Here is a 12,045-nt window from a genome sequence, read left to right as displayed (position 1 = left end):
GCCCCAGAGGTCCTGGTTTGCTCTGAGGAGTCTCAAAGGCACAGGATTGACAGCCAGCGCCCTGCAAGTGGATGAGTATGTTCAGTTCCCCGGGTTCCAGCCCGCTCCCCTCAGCATACCGAGGCAAGACGGTGTGGGGTGAGGTGCCTATATTGGGATGCCTCTTTATCACGGCAAACTTTCCACTCTGGTCTCCTGAAGAACGCCTGCAGGCAGGCAAAGCAGCTCCCACAATAGCCTCAGGAGTTCCAGCCAGAGACTTTGGGAGCCTTTTGTTTGTCCCCTGTGGCCTGTCCAAAGGCATGGCTCCCCGCCCCCGCCCTCGCAGCCTGCATTGTCTTGCATTCCAGTGGCTTGATTGACCGTCGCCACCTGATGCTGAGGAGATGGAGTCTAGGGTTCATTCTGCAGATTGTTGGGTTCTATTAAAAGAAACCAAGATAAGGGATTACTTGTCACTAAGGGATTTTCTGCAGATGTTTATTAGTGATTGGAAAGCCATTAAGGTGTGAGGAGATGCCAAAAATATGGGCGAGATCATGCCCATCCAGAACCCCGAATTCTAAGATACCCCTGCAATACATTAGAAGGACCTCCGGTAACAGGACTTGGGGTAAGAGTTCAGACAGAGAGCGCAGGGTGATATTTCTACCTGTGGATGGAATTCACTGGCGCCCTCTCAGCAGATCAGTTGCTACCCAACACTGGAGCCTGCAGAAAAGATCAGTTGCTCCCGTCTTAGACAATCTCATTATAACGTCCTCTTACCAGCTCTCCTGCCTACAGGAGTATTAAACACTCACCAAACAGCTCTTTATGTTTTTTCACAAAGAATTCTTTCTTTCCCAATCAGCCAGGCATAGTGGCACATGCCTATAATCCCAGCACTCGGGAAGCAGAGGCAGGCAGATCACTAAAAATTTGATACCAGAATGGGCAACCCAGTGAGACCTTTTCTCAAAAACAAAACAAGGAATTATTCCTTTCCCAACAAAAACCAATCATCACAATTTCTTCTGGGGAGTCTAATGCCATTTCCATAAATTTCAAAGGCGCTAACTCATTGGTACGTTTTCTTGATTACAGATCCACAGCTTTTATGAGGGTTTCATGCCTCTTACAAGTCAAAATTTCTCTAAAAAGTATTAGACGGAGGTCACCCCAGTTTAATGGCAAGGTACCTTGTGTCACCCTCCTTTATTTCATAATTTCTTCATCTCAGAGAATGTGTCTTTGTCTAGAAAATGATGATTTCTGAGATCTCCAGCTCTTGAAATTCTATTATTATTTTAAGTTGCCTATTCTAAAAGCATAGAGGAAGAATAGAAGTGCCACTTCTGAGCAGTGGTACACAGAGCAGAAGGTGAGATGTCATTATGAAGCATGGCATTTATCAAACTACTCTGGCAAAGTCACTGAGCCGAGTGGCTCATGGAGTCAAAGCCATGGCTTCGTATCTAAAGACACCAATGATAAGCCCACTGCAGCTAGATATAAGTTGGTGAAAAGTTAAATAGCATCAGACACAAATACAGAAGGGACTCCACACAGCCCATGATGACAACTGCAAGAAATAAATGTTTAAGATGGAATAAAACCCACTAACCCCATTAAAAAGTGTAGTAAGCAATCAGAACAAGAAAGACAAGCATAACCTCTGAGGTCACCTAGATACATTCTCTGATCAGCCTGACCATAGACTTGCTCTCTCCCACAGTACTCCTCTGTCCTGAATGTGTCCCCCAACTCTGATGGTCTCCAAGGAGTCCCTCTCTGCTGGCCTCTGGCTCCCTACACTCCTGTGGGGTCCTTAGAGTAGGCGGGACTTCCTGGGGTGCTGCCACCCTGCAATCCTAGAGCCCTACTGCCTTCCTCAGTATTCAAGGAGCATAGATTTTCATCGAGGCTGTGTTGAGATCACAGTTCTTGAAATGTTTATTTTAATATATGTCAATGATGATGTTTCTGTAGCATTTGGGTAACAGCTCCCAAACCAGGTAATCAGAGTGGGGAGTGGCACACTGCGGTCCTCACTTGCCAGATCCTCTCTCTGTAATGCCCATCCGTGCCCATCGGATGAGATGTGGATGGTTGTCTTTGACAGGGGCAGGGAGGAGTGCTCACAGTGATTGCTTCACAATCATAAGTGCTGTTTGGGTTAAGGTGAGTGGGAGGGCTCAGTTCTCCCCCCCAACTGGGTACATCAGAGACTGGGGGGAAGCACTGATGTTTGTGGGAGTTCCCCATGCAGGGAATGGTCATTTGCAAACACCCATGGGAGACAATGATGACCTTCCAGCAGAGTGGGAGCTACACCTCAGTGACAAGCCAGTATGAATGCCTTTGGGAAAGGCTGCTCAACATTGGACCCCAAGTGAAGCTCTGTTTTCCTAGGGATTCATTAGATTTTTCCATAAAAAGACAATGGACTTGCTATTGGGACCAGTAGACTTGTTTGTACAATTTTAAATGTGAAAACCAGGGATGTCCAGTGACCATTCTAGCTTGCTTTACCAGTTACTAGCCTTATAATTAGGGCTATTGCACCAGTTGAGAAAAAGTGGGGAGAAAAGAATTGAACATACACAGCATGACAGTATCCCCTTTAAATTTGATAAGTGGATATCTGAACTCTGATGAGAATCTTTCCTCTCTATATATGTGTAGATAGACGAGTTTACATATATTACTGGTACATTAATGCACTTACTGTAAAAATAAAACATTGCCAAGGCATAAGTACCCCACTAAATAAATCTACTGAGTATCAACATATACTTAAAAAATTAGGAGTTCATAGAAATATTTTCTGTGAATCCATTATGTTGGTGTAGGGGATGTTATGCAGTACTTTACCATGAGTAGCTTACAAAAGACTGTTAAGTATATACCTCATTTGCTACCCTTTTCCCTGCTATAAAATCAAGAGAACACAGACACACACATACATATACATGACAGATACATATTAATTGCTGTGGAAGAAAACGCTTAACAATAAGGATTCTAAAAAGAGTATTTGAGAAATGTTTGTCTTTGTGCAATTTCCTTGATCTCTCTGAATCTCAGTTTACCTGTTGTATATAAGTGGGATAATAAAAGCTTGTACTGCAGTTGGAAAAATGGAGTGACATTCACATTTAATAAGTCAGCCCAGTGCCTGGTACACAATTAGCACTCAATAAATGTTTATTTCTATAATTACGATCAGCTGCCTACATCAATCTTTTATGGGTCCATTCTCATCTCAAGGTAAAGTAGTTCTGAGTCAATATTTTAGGGTTCAGTTTGCACCTTACATTTTATGGCTTCATGTTCATGACATTATCTTACTCCTTTGTATGTGGAGAGTACGTTATAGGGCAGATTAAGATGCAAGTGCATATTAAATTCATAATTATCTGATACAAATGGGACATTAAAGATTTTAGAGAATTTCTTCATTGAAAAATACAGTTTTAGTTTATATAGAAGCCCAATACTTAGTATTAAATTTGATGAACATATTTTTTTCACAATGGAAATCAAAAGAAAGATAAGTGAAATTCTGAGAAAGTTAGTTGGACACTTTGGCCTTGAATGGGTCCATTTGAAGAAGTGAGGAATCCCAAGCCCTCCCCCAGCGAAATGCTAGCTTCTCACTAGGTAAGTCTGCTTGTATGCCTTGCACAGCCTCTTCCTCCGACCTGACAAAGCCGCGTCCCACATTACAATGCTGCTATATATAACGACTTTACATAAGAGAATAGAGACCCGGCCATTTTTAGAAAGACATACAGGTGCCACGTAAGCCCCTTTCTGAAAGAATGAACTTAGCTCAGTTTCCTTTGAAGAACTAGGGACTTGAAACTGAAAACTTTATTAACGCCGTTGTCTCCTTGTATCAGCAGGTTCCAGAGAGATTCCTGGAAGTTGCGCAGATCACATTACGAGAGTTTTTCAATGCCATTATCGCAGGCAAAGATGTTGATCCTTCCTGGAAGAAGGCCATATACAAGGTCATCTGCAAGCTGGATAGTGAAGTCCCTGAGATATTCAAATCCCCGAACTGCCTACAAGAGCTGCTTCATGAGTAGAGATTTCGACCACTCTTGAATGTATGAATAGTAGCGGTCCCCTTTGGATGTCTGACTTCCTGTATGTGTCTGGATTTTGATTTCATCTGTGTGTGTATGGGAGGCATGGGTATGTTATGAAATCAGCTGGTTATTCCCCCTCATCATCTTTCTCTCACTCCCTTGATTGTTTTGCATTACAAGGGGATGGTTATTTTCCTTCTTCCTTTAGTTTACTTTTGCCCGAGGCCCTTAACATTTGGAGACTAAAACAGAGGGTTAATTTTCAGGGAAAAAGAATGCTGGAGTGTGTGAAGTATGTTCGCAAGAAGGGCATTTGGCAAAGATGCCTCTGCTTGTTTGGTGGCATATTGCAAATGGTGGTGGCCGAGGCCACGCCATGACACTGCACAGCACTACAGATGGTGGCTTGTCTCTGCTTTTCACTGTTAAGGAGGTCTAAAAATGCAAAGGAACCACTTCATACATTTAAATATTTTGTTTGGTTTGAACTCTGTAAGTAGCTTTTTCTTTCTTTCTTAATGAAATAACACCAATGACAAATGAGGAGCTCACTTTTCAAAAATACCCCCAAAGGCCAAATTGCAAAGAAAAATAATTGCTCTCAGGCCCTTCCTTAGAGAAATGGCAAACACCCCCCTCCCGACTAGCAGTACCAGTTTCTAATGGAGGCAAAGCGATTTTGTACCCTACTGACTCTTTCAAGACGGGACTTGAAACCCATACCTGCTTTCTGGCCACCTCTCCAGACTCTGTAGTTGGTTCTTCTTCCTACTAAGTGAGCTTTTAGGTCGGTTTTCATAGAGAAAAAGGCTGTGCTTTGCTATCGTTTTCTATTTATTTTGCTTCAGCTATTAAAAAGGCACATACATTTGAGGTTTACTCTGCTTCACTTTGTTGATACGCCTACGAGAATTGTTATTTCTGTTCAATTAACTTTTTTTCTGAACCCTCATTTTCTGAATGCCTTTCTACAATAAGGAATAAAGGAATCCCCAATGGACCATACAATCCTCACCTACGCTAGAAGTTGCAGCTGGTCTGTGTCCGTGTGTGATTGCACACTACACGGATGGGTATTCAAAGTGGTGATGGCTAAGTGTTTCTTCACTGTAGTTATCACATCTTAAAGCAGCCCATACTATCTCTTCTAATTCAGAAGCTAATATTGACCAAAATGTGAGACGCATAGGAAAGTTTGGGGTTAACTCAAAAGACACAATTTCAGCACAGCTAAGAGAGCTAGCTGCTGAACCGTGCATTCGTCAGTGGGTCTCTTCTTTTTTCTTTCTTTTCCAGTTTTTCAATGATGCAGTGTCCCATACTTGCGTTTTAAAAGTCAAGCGGCATGCACACTTGTTTCCTTGGGTGGGGTTTTGTGTTCTAACGCAGTAAGAATCCAATATTCTCTTTAATAGTGTTTTCCAGGCCCATCCTTCCCTTTTGATCTACGGCTCTAAAACGACACAGTACCAAACCTGGTATTTAAATCACACAGAAGATAAATGCCATTCCCCCTTAATTTTCATAAAAAAGATGCATTTGACTTTGGAGAACGCAGGTAGACTTGTGACTGCCGACCAGGCCGGATCGTTGCTGTTCAACGTCATTTATAAATTCTGCTGATGGATGGGAATGTGGGAACACAGTCATTGTCAGCACAAAGCCTTAAAACCTGCTGACTTTAAATTCAGTGGTGCAGTGCTCCGGTGCCCTGATCGCCCGGACACTAACAGGCGCTGGAAGTGTGGCCAGGTCCTGCAGTGGCCGGGGCTGGGACACTGACCCATCTACCCTGCGTCCGGGGCCATGCCCACCCCCCAGTGGCATCCTCCCACCCATGTGCACATATATATCAGCACCTATTTATCACCACTTCTGGTCACACTTCTGACTTGCTTATTTGGCATCACGTGATTTCATTGCTTGTGTCACTCACTGCACAATGAGATCTTTGCTGTTCCGTGTAATTCACATCAGCAGCACGTTGCTCTTTGCAAGGTAAAAGGCAAAGAAGCTGTAGCAGATTCACCTTGGGAAACAGACTGCGAGTTATCGCCTCTCAATCTGTGGCAAGTGAAGTAGTGATTCCAAGTTTATTTGGATTTTGAATGTGCTTTTCCCCTGCCTTTGTAATTTAAATAGGCAAATCAAACACGTGTGTGTTTGCAGGCGAACATCTCAGCTACCGAGGAGACCCTCCAAGTTCCAAGTAGAAATCGCAATGTGAGGATAAACACACCTCGGTTCTCAAAGTCTTTGCTTTTAGGTGATCTCTCCTCCACTTAGGCAATCAGAATCTTGTACACCGGAGAATGACAAAAGCCTGTCTCTCAAAACGCTTATTGAACAGTGTTTTTTAAAAACCACCACCTTCCAAAGTTCAGGTCAGCTCTCACCAAGTAAAAAGTGGGGTCCATAGGAGAAAACTGACTTTCCGTGGTGGGAGGGTGAAAGTGGGGGACAGTTGACATAGGAGAGAAAAAAGTCCAAAGTCCACGTTGCAATTCCACACTACCACTTACTTTCTGTTAACTAAATTCTTTTCTGCGTGTACACTTGAGGTTATAGTCTGTGCCTAGATCTAAAAATGCACCAGCGGGGGGATTTTAAAAAATCCTTCAAAATACCAGTTTTCTCCCACAAAGTACAATTGTTCTTGTGCCTTCTGTGGCTTTCGAATTCATCTTTTTGACTTTGTTTCCAATTACTACAGCTGCAATAAACACTAGATTTTTTTTCCTGGCTGTTTGACATAACGTTGATAGCTATGCATATTTTGTGTCTTTTTAAAACGAAGCGGGAGAAATACGTTTTTGAAGAAGAGAATTTTTAGAACCGTTTGATACCGCAAATTATTTTTTCCTCAATTGTTCGAGCAGCATCCGAGTTTTGAAAATTCTTGTAGAAGCCAATTTTTTGTAACTGTGGTGCAAATCTTGTGTTTTCTTAGCCTGATGAAAAGTAGTATAGAAGCAATATTTCATACCGTGTGCTCTGTATGTGTGTGCACATGTGTGGACGCGGAAACACATCCACACGTACACACACATGTAAAAATATATATATGCGTGTGAAGTGGAAAACTTTCCTTTTCCTATCTAGATTTGAGAACCTATTTTAGACATTTGTTATGTTTTGTGAGAAGAATGTTCTATTTGCGACAACAAAAATTTAATTCTTACCGTCTCTCTGGCTGTTTAATAAGGATGTTTCACATTAAATGGTAAAATATGTGGAAGATGTTAGAAAGTAGCAGTTATTTAAGTAACTTCACCCACAGATTCCTAAAGTTTGCTTTGTGCCTCCGAGTATTATTTAATTAAAGTGTTTTATGTTTGCAGAATCTTTGTTACTGTACTGGGAACGTGGGTGAATATCATTTAAAAGATTTAAAACAACAGTAAAAAAAAAAGCAAAATGGATAAACACTAAAGCAAGAGGGGAACTTTTATAAAGCAATGTAAATATTTAACCTCATGGCTGTTGTTACGTAAGACATGAGATTTTAATAAATAACTACATTCTCACAACATCTGTTGAATTTATTAGGAACACTACAGTGACTGTATAGACAGTTGAAAGCATTCTTGAAAATCCTGCTCTCTACTTTTAAAAGATAACAGTCTCTTTTATCAGATGTCAAGGGCAAGGGTAATTCAGTTTCTGTAAATTTATGAAATTTCTTTTATGTACATGAAGACATTTAGGAAGTGCCCCATGCCCACACATATGCAGGTTAATATAGAGTCATTAAGCTAAAGGTTTGGGGGGGTTAAGATAGGATGCCCCCCAAAACAATCATAGATTCATCAGCGAACAAGTGGTTTACAGACCCCCCTGAGAGCAGTGTATATCTGAAGAGAGTACAAAATCTCTTTGCCATGTATATTATATTCATTGGTGTGGCTAGTACAAATGTTTCCTTCTAGTACAAACTCTGTGTTTGCAAATTCCAAGAAGCATTGTTTTTAAAAAGCTCCCCTTAAAAACACATAACTGTTTGATATGAGTGAGCAGTTACTGTATTGCACTTAAATGTTCTGTTGAAGGAAGTGCAGTTTTGTTTTCTGTAGATCTGTTGGTTGTGAACCATCTATAAGAACTAAAGTTCAAATGCTCATGTTCAGAGCTGGGATCAAAACTGGTATTTAACCTTTGCGTCTTATTGTAGTTCTCCTTCTAAGAATATAACAGAATGCGGAAGCGACTGGACTTTGAGTCTTTTCAGCTGAGCCCTCTCTCAAATCGGACACCTCGCGAGCGCACAGACAGATGCGGAAGAGGCGGACAGGCTGGCCTTCCTTTGCGAAAATGTACTCATTCTGTATTTTTTCAATGCACAATTCCTCCATGTAGAGAGATAAGGAAGCTGTATGAAAGTTGTACAGTACCACTTCAAAGGTAGAACAGGAAAAACGAATTTGGGGTTGGTCTCAGAGCTACCTAGAAAAATCAAAGATCGTGGCTTCCCCAACGTCCCGGCCATTTCTCATATGTAAATAGTATAAACCGTGACAAAACACTGCCTTTATATTATTTAGCAATATGTTGTAAATAGCATTATGAAGCTCTTTCTTTTGTAATAAAGACCCTTTGATTTGAATATAGTACAATAACTGAACTGATAAAGTCAATTTTTGATTTTTTTTTAGCTAGAGGCAATTTCAATTGTGGATTTTTGTTATTGTCTATTGTTCTGAAGACTTTGCATAATTTATTGGTTTAATTTATCCTAATTTATTTGATGAAGGTGTACAATTTTGTATTACCAAGGATGTACTGTAATATTAATTGATATGATAAAAAACAATGAGACTCCCTGTCCATATTAAAAAGAAAAATAAAAAAGGTGCAGTAGACAATTGATTTTAAAGTAAAAGTTTAAAAAATTTAGTTTGGCAGCTACTAAATTTTAAAACAGGAGGAAAAATAAACACATCGTTGTGGGGGGTGGGAAGGGGTTTTCCTTTGTGTGTTTTAAGCTTTTGTATACTCTCCAAACTTTTACCTTTTGCTTTGTACCACTTAAAGGATACAGTAGTCCAATTGCCTTGTGTGCCTTCCATCTTCTCTTAAACTGAATGTATGTGCAGTATATATGCAAGCTTGTGCAAAATAAAATATACATTACAAGCTCAGTGCCGTTCGATTTTTTTTAGCACGTGACGTACCATTTTTGAACCTGTGTCTAATTAATTATACGGCGATCAGCTAGTTGTGACTGTAATATCAGATATGGTGATTTTCCCGCGCTGAATGTCCTAGAGCCCAATATCCAGGCATTGCCAGAAAAATGACCCCTCGATCTTAGGTGTTTACCCTTAGTGGCTAAATGGTGCCCTGGAAGCTCTCAGACTGCACTTTGTTTAGGCCTCAAACTTACAGAATAAATTAATTAATTAATAAGCCAGCTTGAGGAAATATTTTATAACCCTTCAACAATTGGTCATGTCAAGTGAACCATTCAGAGAACCAGGAAAGCCACTGCCAAAAGTTAACATAGTGACAGATGCATTCTTTCAAATATGGGAAGTGAGTGCCCACGTCATTTTTGCACTGGCTGGACTCAGAACCAAGCATTAAGGGAAAATTTTCAAATCTCTCTGAAACATTACTGGCAGCCTCTTTCGCACTGAGATTATTGACAGTAAGGCGTTAGACACTTTGGCTTAACCTCCTTCACTTGTCTGAGAGTCACGTCTCCCGGCATGATTTGAATGTGCCCTTGAGAGCAAGGGCTGCAGGAATCTTTAAGGGCTGGCATTCAGTGCATGGTATTTCGTCACTGGGTTCTGTCCTTGGAAGGGGTTGATGCGGGCTCTTGGGAGCCTGATGGGTTCTTATGAGGATCAGCTATGATAGAAACGCCAGGCGTGGCCCCTCCTTTCCTCTGTCTTCCTGTCCTGTCATGTGATATCTTCCTCCCACACCTGTTCTAACCACAGTGGCACCACTTAGCAGGATACCTGCAGAGGGGTGGAATTGATGGGGGCACCCAATCTCTGACTTTCAGCCTCCAAAACTGCGCTAAGTAAACCTCTCTTCTTTATAAAACATCAGGCCTCGGGTATTTTATGAAAGCACTTCCAAATGGACTAGAGCCATGCATAGGAATAAGAAAAATCAGCAGAAATCGTTTTCCTAGTGAGACTGACCCTTCTACTCACCGCTGGCGGTAGCCACACCACCGTCCTGTCCACAGTGCTGTTGAAGGCTTCTTAGACTCTCAGGTCTCTTCTTCTGCCTTCACCAAAATGATAAGAACCTTCTATTTCAATCCTGTTAATGCAAGACTGCCTGCAGTCCATGCAATATCAAAACTTTATTGAATGTAATAGTGTTTTTCCTTTCTGATCTCTTTCATACCAACACCACTGCAAAGTTAAATTCTAGTCTAGTTAAATTGTGCAAAGAAACACCTATGTCTCTCTATGGCAAAATATTGATTCCTTGATCAGGTTAAAAGCACCCCTCGATGCCCTTTCCCAACCACCCTTTTCATAAAGAAGGCTTTAGTAGTTATAGAGTGACTCTTTCGGATACAGCGACTTACCTTAACACCGATCTGCTTTGAAACCAGCTTGGAAAATTCACATGACAGCCTAATCATTTAGAAGTTACAGCAGGTAGGAATGTTTCCTGATCAGAGGTTTAAAACTATGACTTAGGGCTGAGGATTTAGCTCAGTGGCATAAGCACCTGCCTGGAAAGCATGAAGTTGTGAGTTTGATCCCCGGTACCAAAAAAAATAAATAAACAAGCAAGCAAATAAATAAATAAATATATGACTTCACATGCACAATGACATGAAACACAAATATACACTGGAACAACTTGTATTTAAATGAACAGTTATGTACTCTTGACCCTCCAGGGTCAAAAACTAGATGGTTGCTGCCACCCCCAAAGCCCTTGGTGGGATCCATCTTTCCTGATCAGAGCCTGCTCCTCCCCCTTGGAAGCTGCCCTGAGGTCTGTAGTGTCTTTTCTGTAATCTTTTTAGTACTACCATCTGTGTTAGCTTTCCATCACTGTAACAAAGGCCTGACCTAATGAACTTATAAAGAGGAAAGTTATATACATATATATATATATATATATATATATATATATATATATATAAAGAAAATAATAAGATAGTTATACTACCGAGTTCTCTGAGTTCGCTGAAAAGAGAGATTTGTGCTGGCATTGTTTGGACAACTGAAGGCAGATGTCTTATGCTCTGGGTGAATGATTTGGGGATGGCAATGCTTAATGTCTGTAACATTGTTGCCTCCAATTGACATGTTTTGAAACTTTGTTGTACTTTTCTTCTTTTCCTTCTCCTTCTCCTTCTCCTTCTCCTTCTTCTTCCTCTTCTTCTTTTTCTTCCTCTTCTTCTTTTTCCTCTTCCTCCTCTCCTCCTCCTTCTTCTTCTTTTCTTTTTATCCTTGAAAAAAAAAATGGATTTGGAAACAAAGAAAGCTTTCTTTCCAGAACATAAATATTTTCTGCTCAAAAAAATAAATAAATAAAAATAAAAGAGGATCAAAAAAACAAGAGGGCTGGGGATTTAACCCAGTGGCATAAGCACCTGCCTGGTAAGCACAAGGTCATGAGTTCAATCCCCAGTACCTCCCCCCTCAAAAAAAAGAGGAACTGAGATATATCATGTACAGGTATAAATCCTCTATGATGAAAATGATCTTTATGTTTATATAAAACATACCAATAAACTTAATTTTAAAACATATACATATATATATTCAGATCCTTACATTTGTGACTCTAAATTTTCTGATGGCTTTGGCCCAGGATCCCTAAGTAGGCCATCCTCAACCCTGACCAGCCCTGATTCCTCCCTGCAACCTCTCCACACACGTCCCAAGGGTCCGAGTGCCTGCTGCACGGTGGATCACACAAACTTCGCATGCTGATAATTCTAAAAGGCTATCAGCATTCATCTTTATCTCCTTTAAAGCGA

At 40.8% G+C, this 12,045-nt stretch overlaps 1 protein-coding gene across 4 annotated transcripts in view; it reads left to right on the top strand.

The window, feature by feature from the left end:
* The window catches only part of Prox1 (prospero homeobox 1), a 50,981-nt gene extending 41,764 nt beyond the window's left edge, over nt 1-9,217 (top strand). For 3 of the 4 annotated variants that reach the window (XM_063236730.1, XM_063236731.1, XM_063236732.1), the window contains exon 5: nt 3,888-9,217. In XM_063236730.1, coding sequence (XP_063092800.1) covers nt 3,888-4,076 — 189 coding nt within the window. In that variant the 3' untranslated portion in view covers nt 4,077-9,217. The remainder of the gene's footprint in view (nt 1-3,887) is intronic. The other variant, XM_063236733.1, reaches the window with a different exon arrangement.
* Nucleotides 9,218-12,045: the final 2,828 nt, after the last annotated feature.

Source organism: Cavia porcellus, unplaced genomic scaffold, assembly GCF_034190915.1.
Source record: "Cavia porcellus strain 051 isolate PalLab524CR breed Dunkin Hartley unplaced genomic scaffold, mCavPor4.1 scaffold_26, whole genome shotgun sequence".
NCBI classification, from domain to species: domain Eukaryota; kingdom Metazoa; phylum Chordata; class Mammalia; order Rodentia; family Caviidae; genus Cavia; species Cavia porcellus.
The sequence above is the reverse complement of the archived record's forward strand: the minus strand, read 5'-3'. Positions and strand labels throughout refer to the sequence as shown.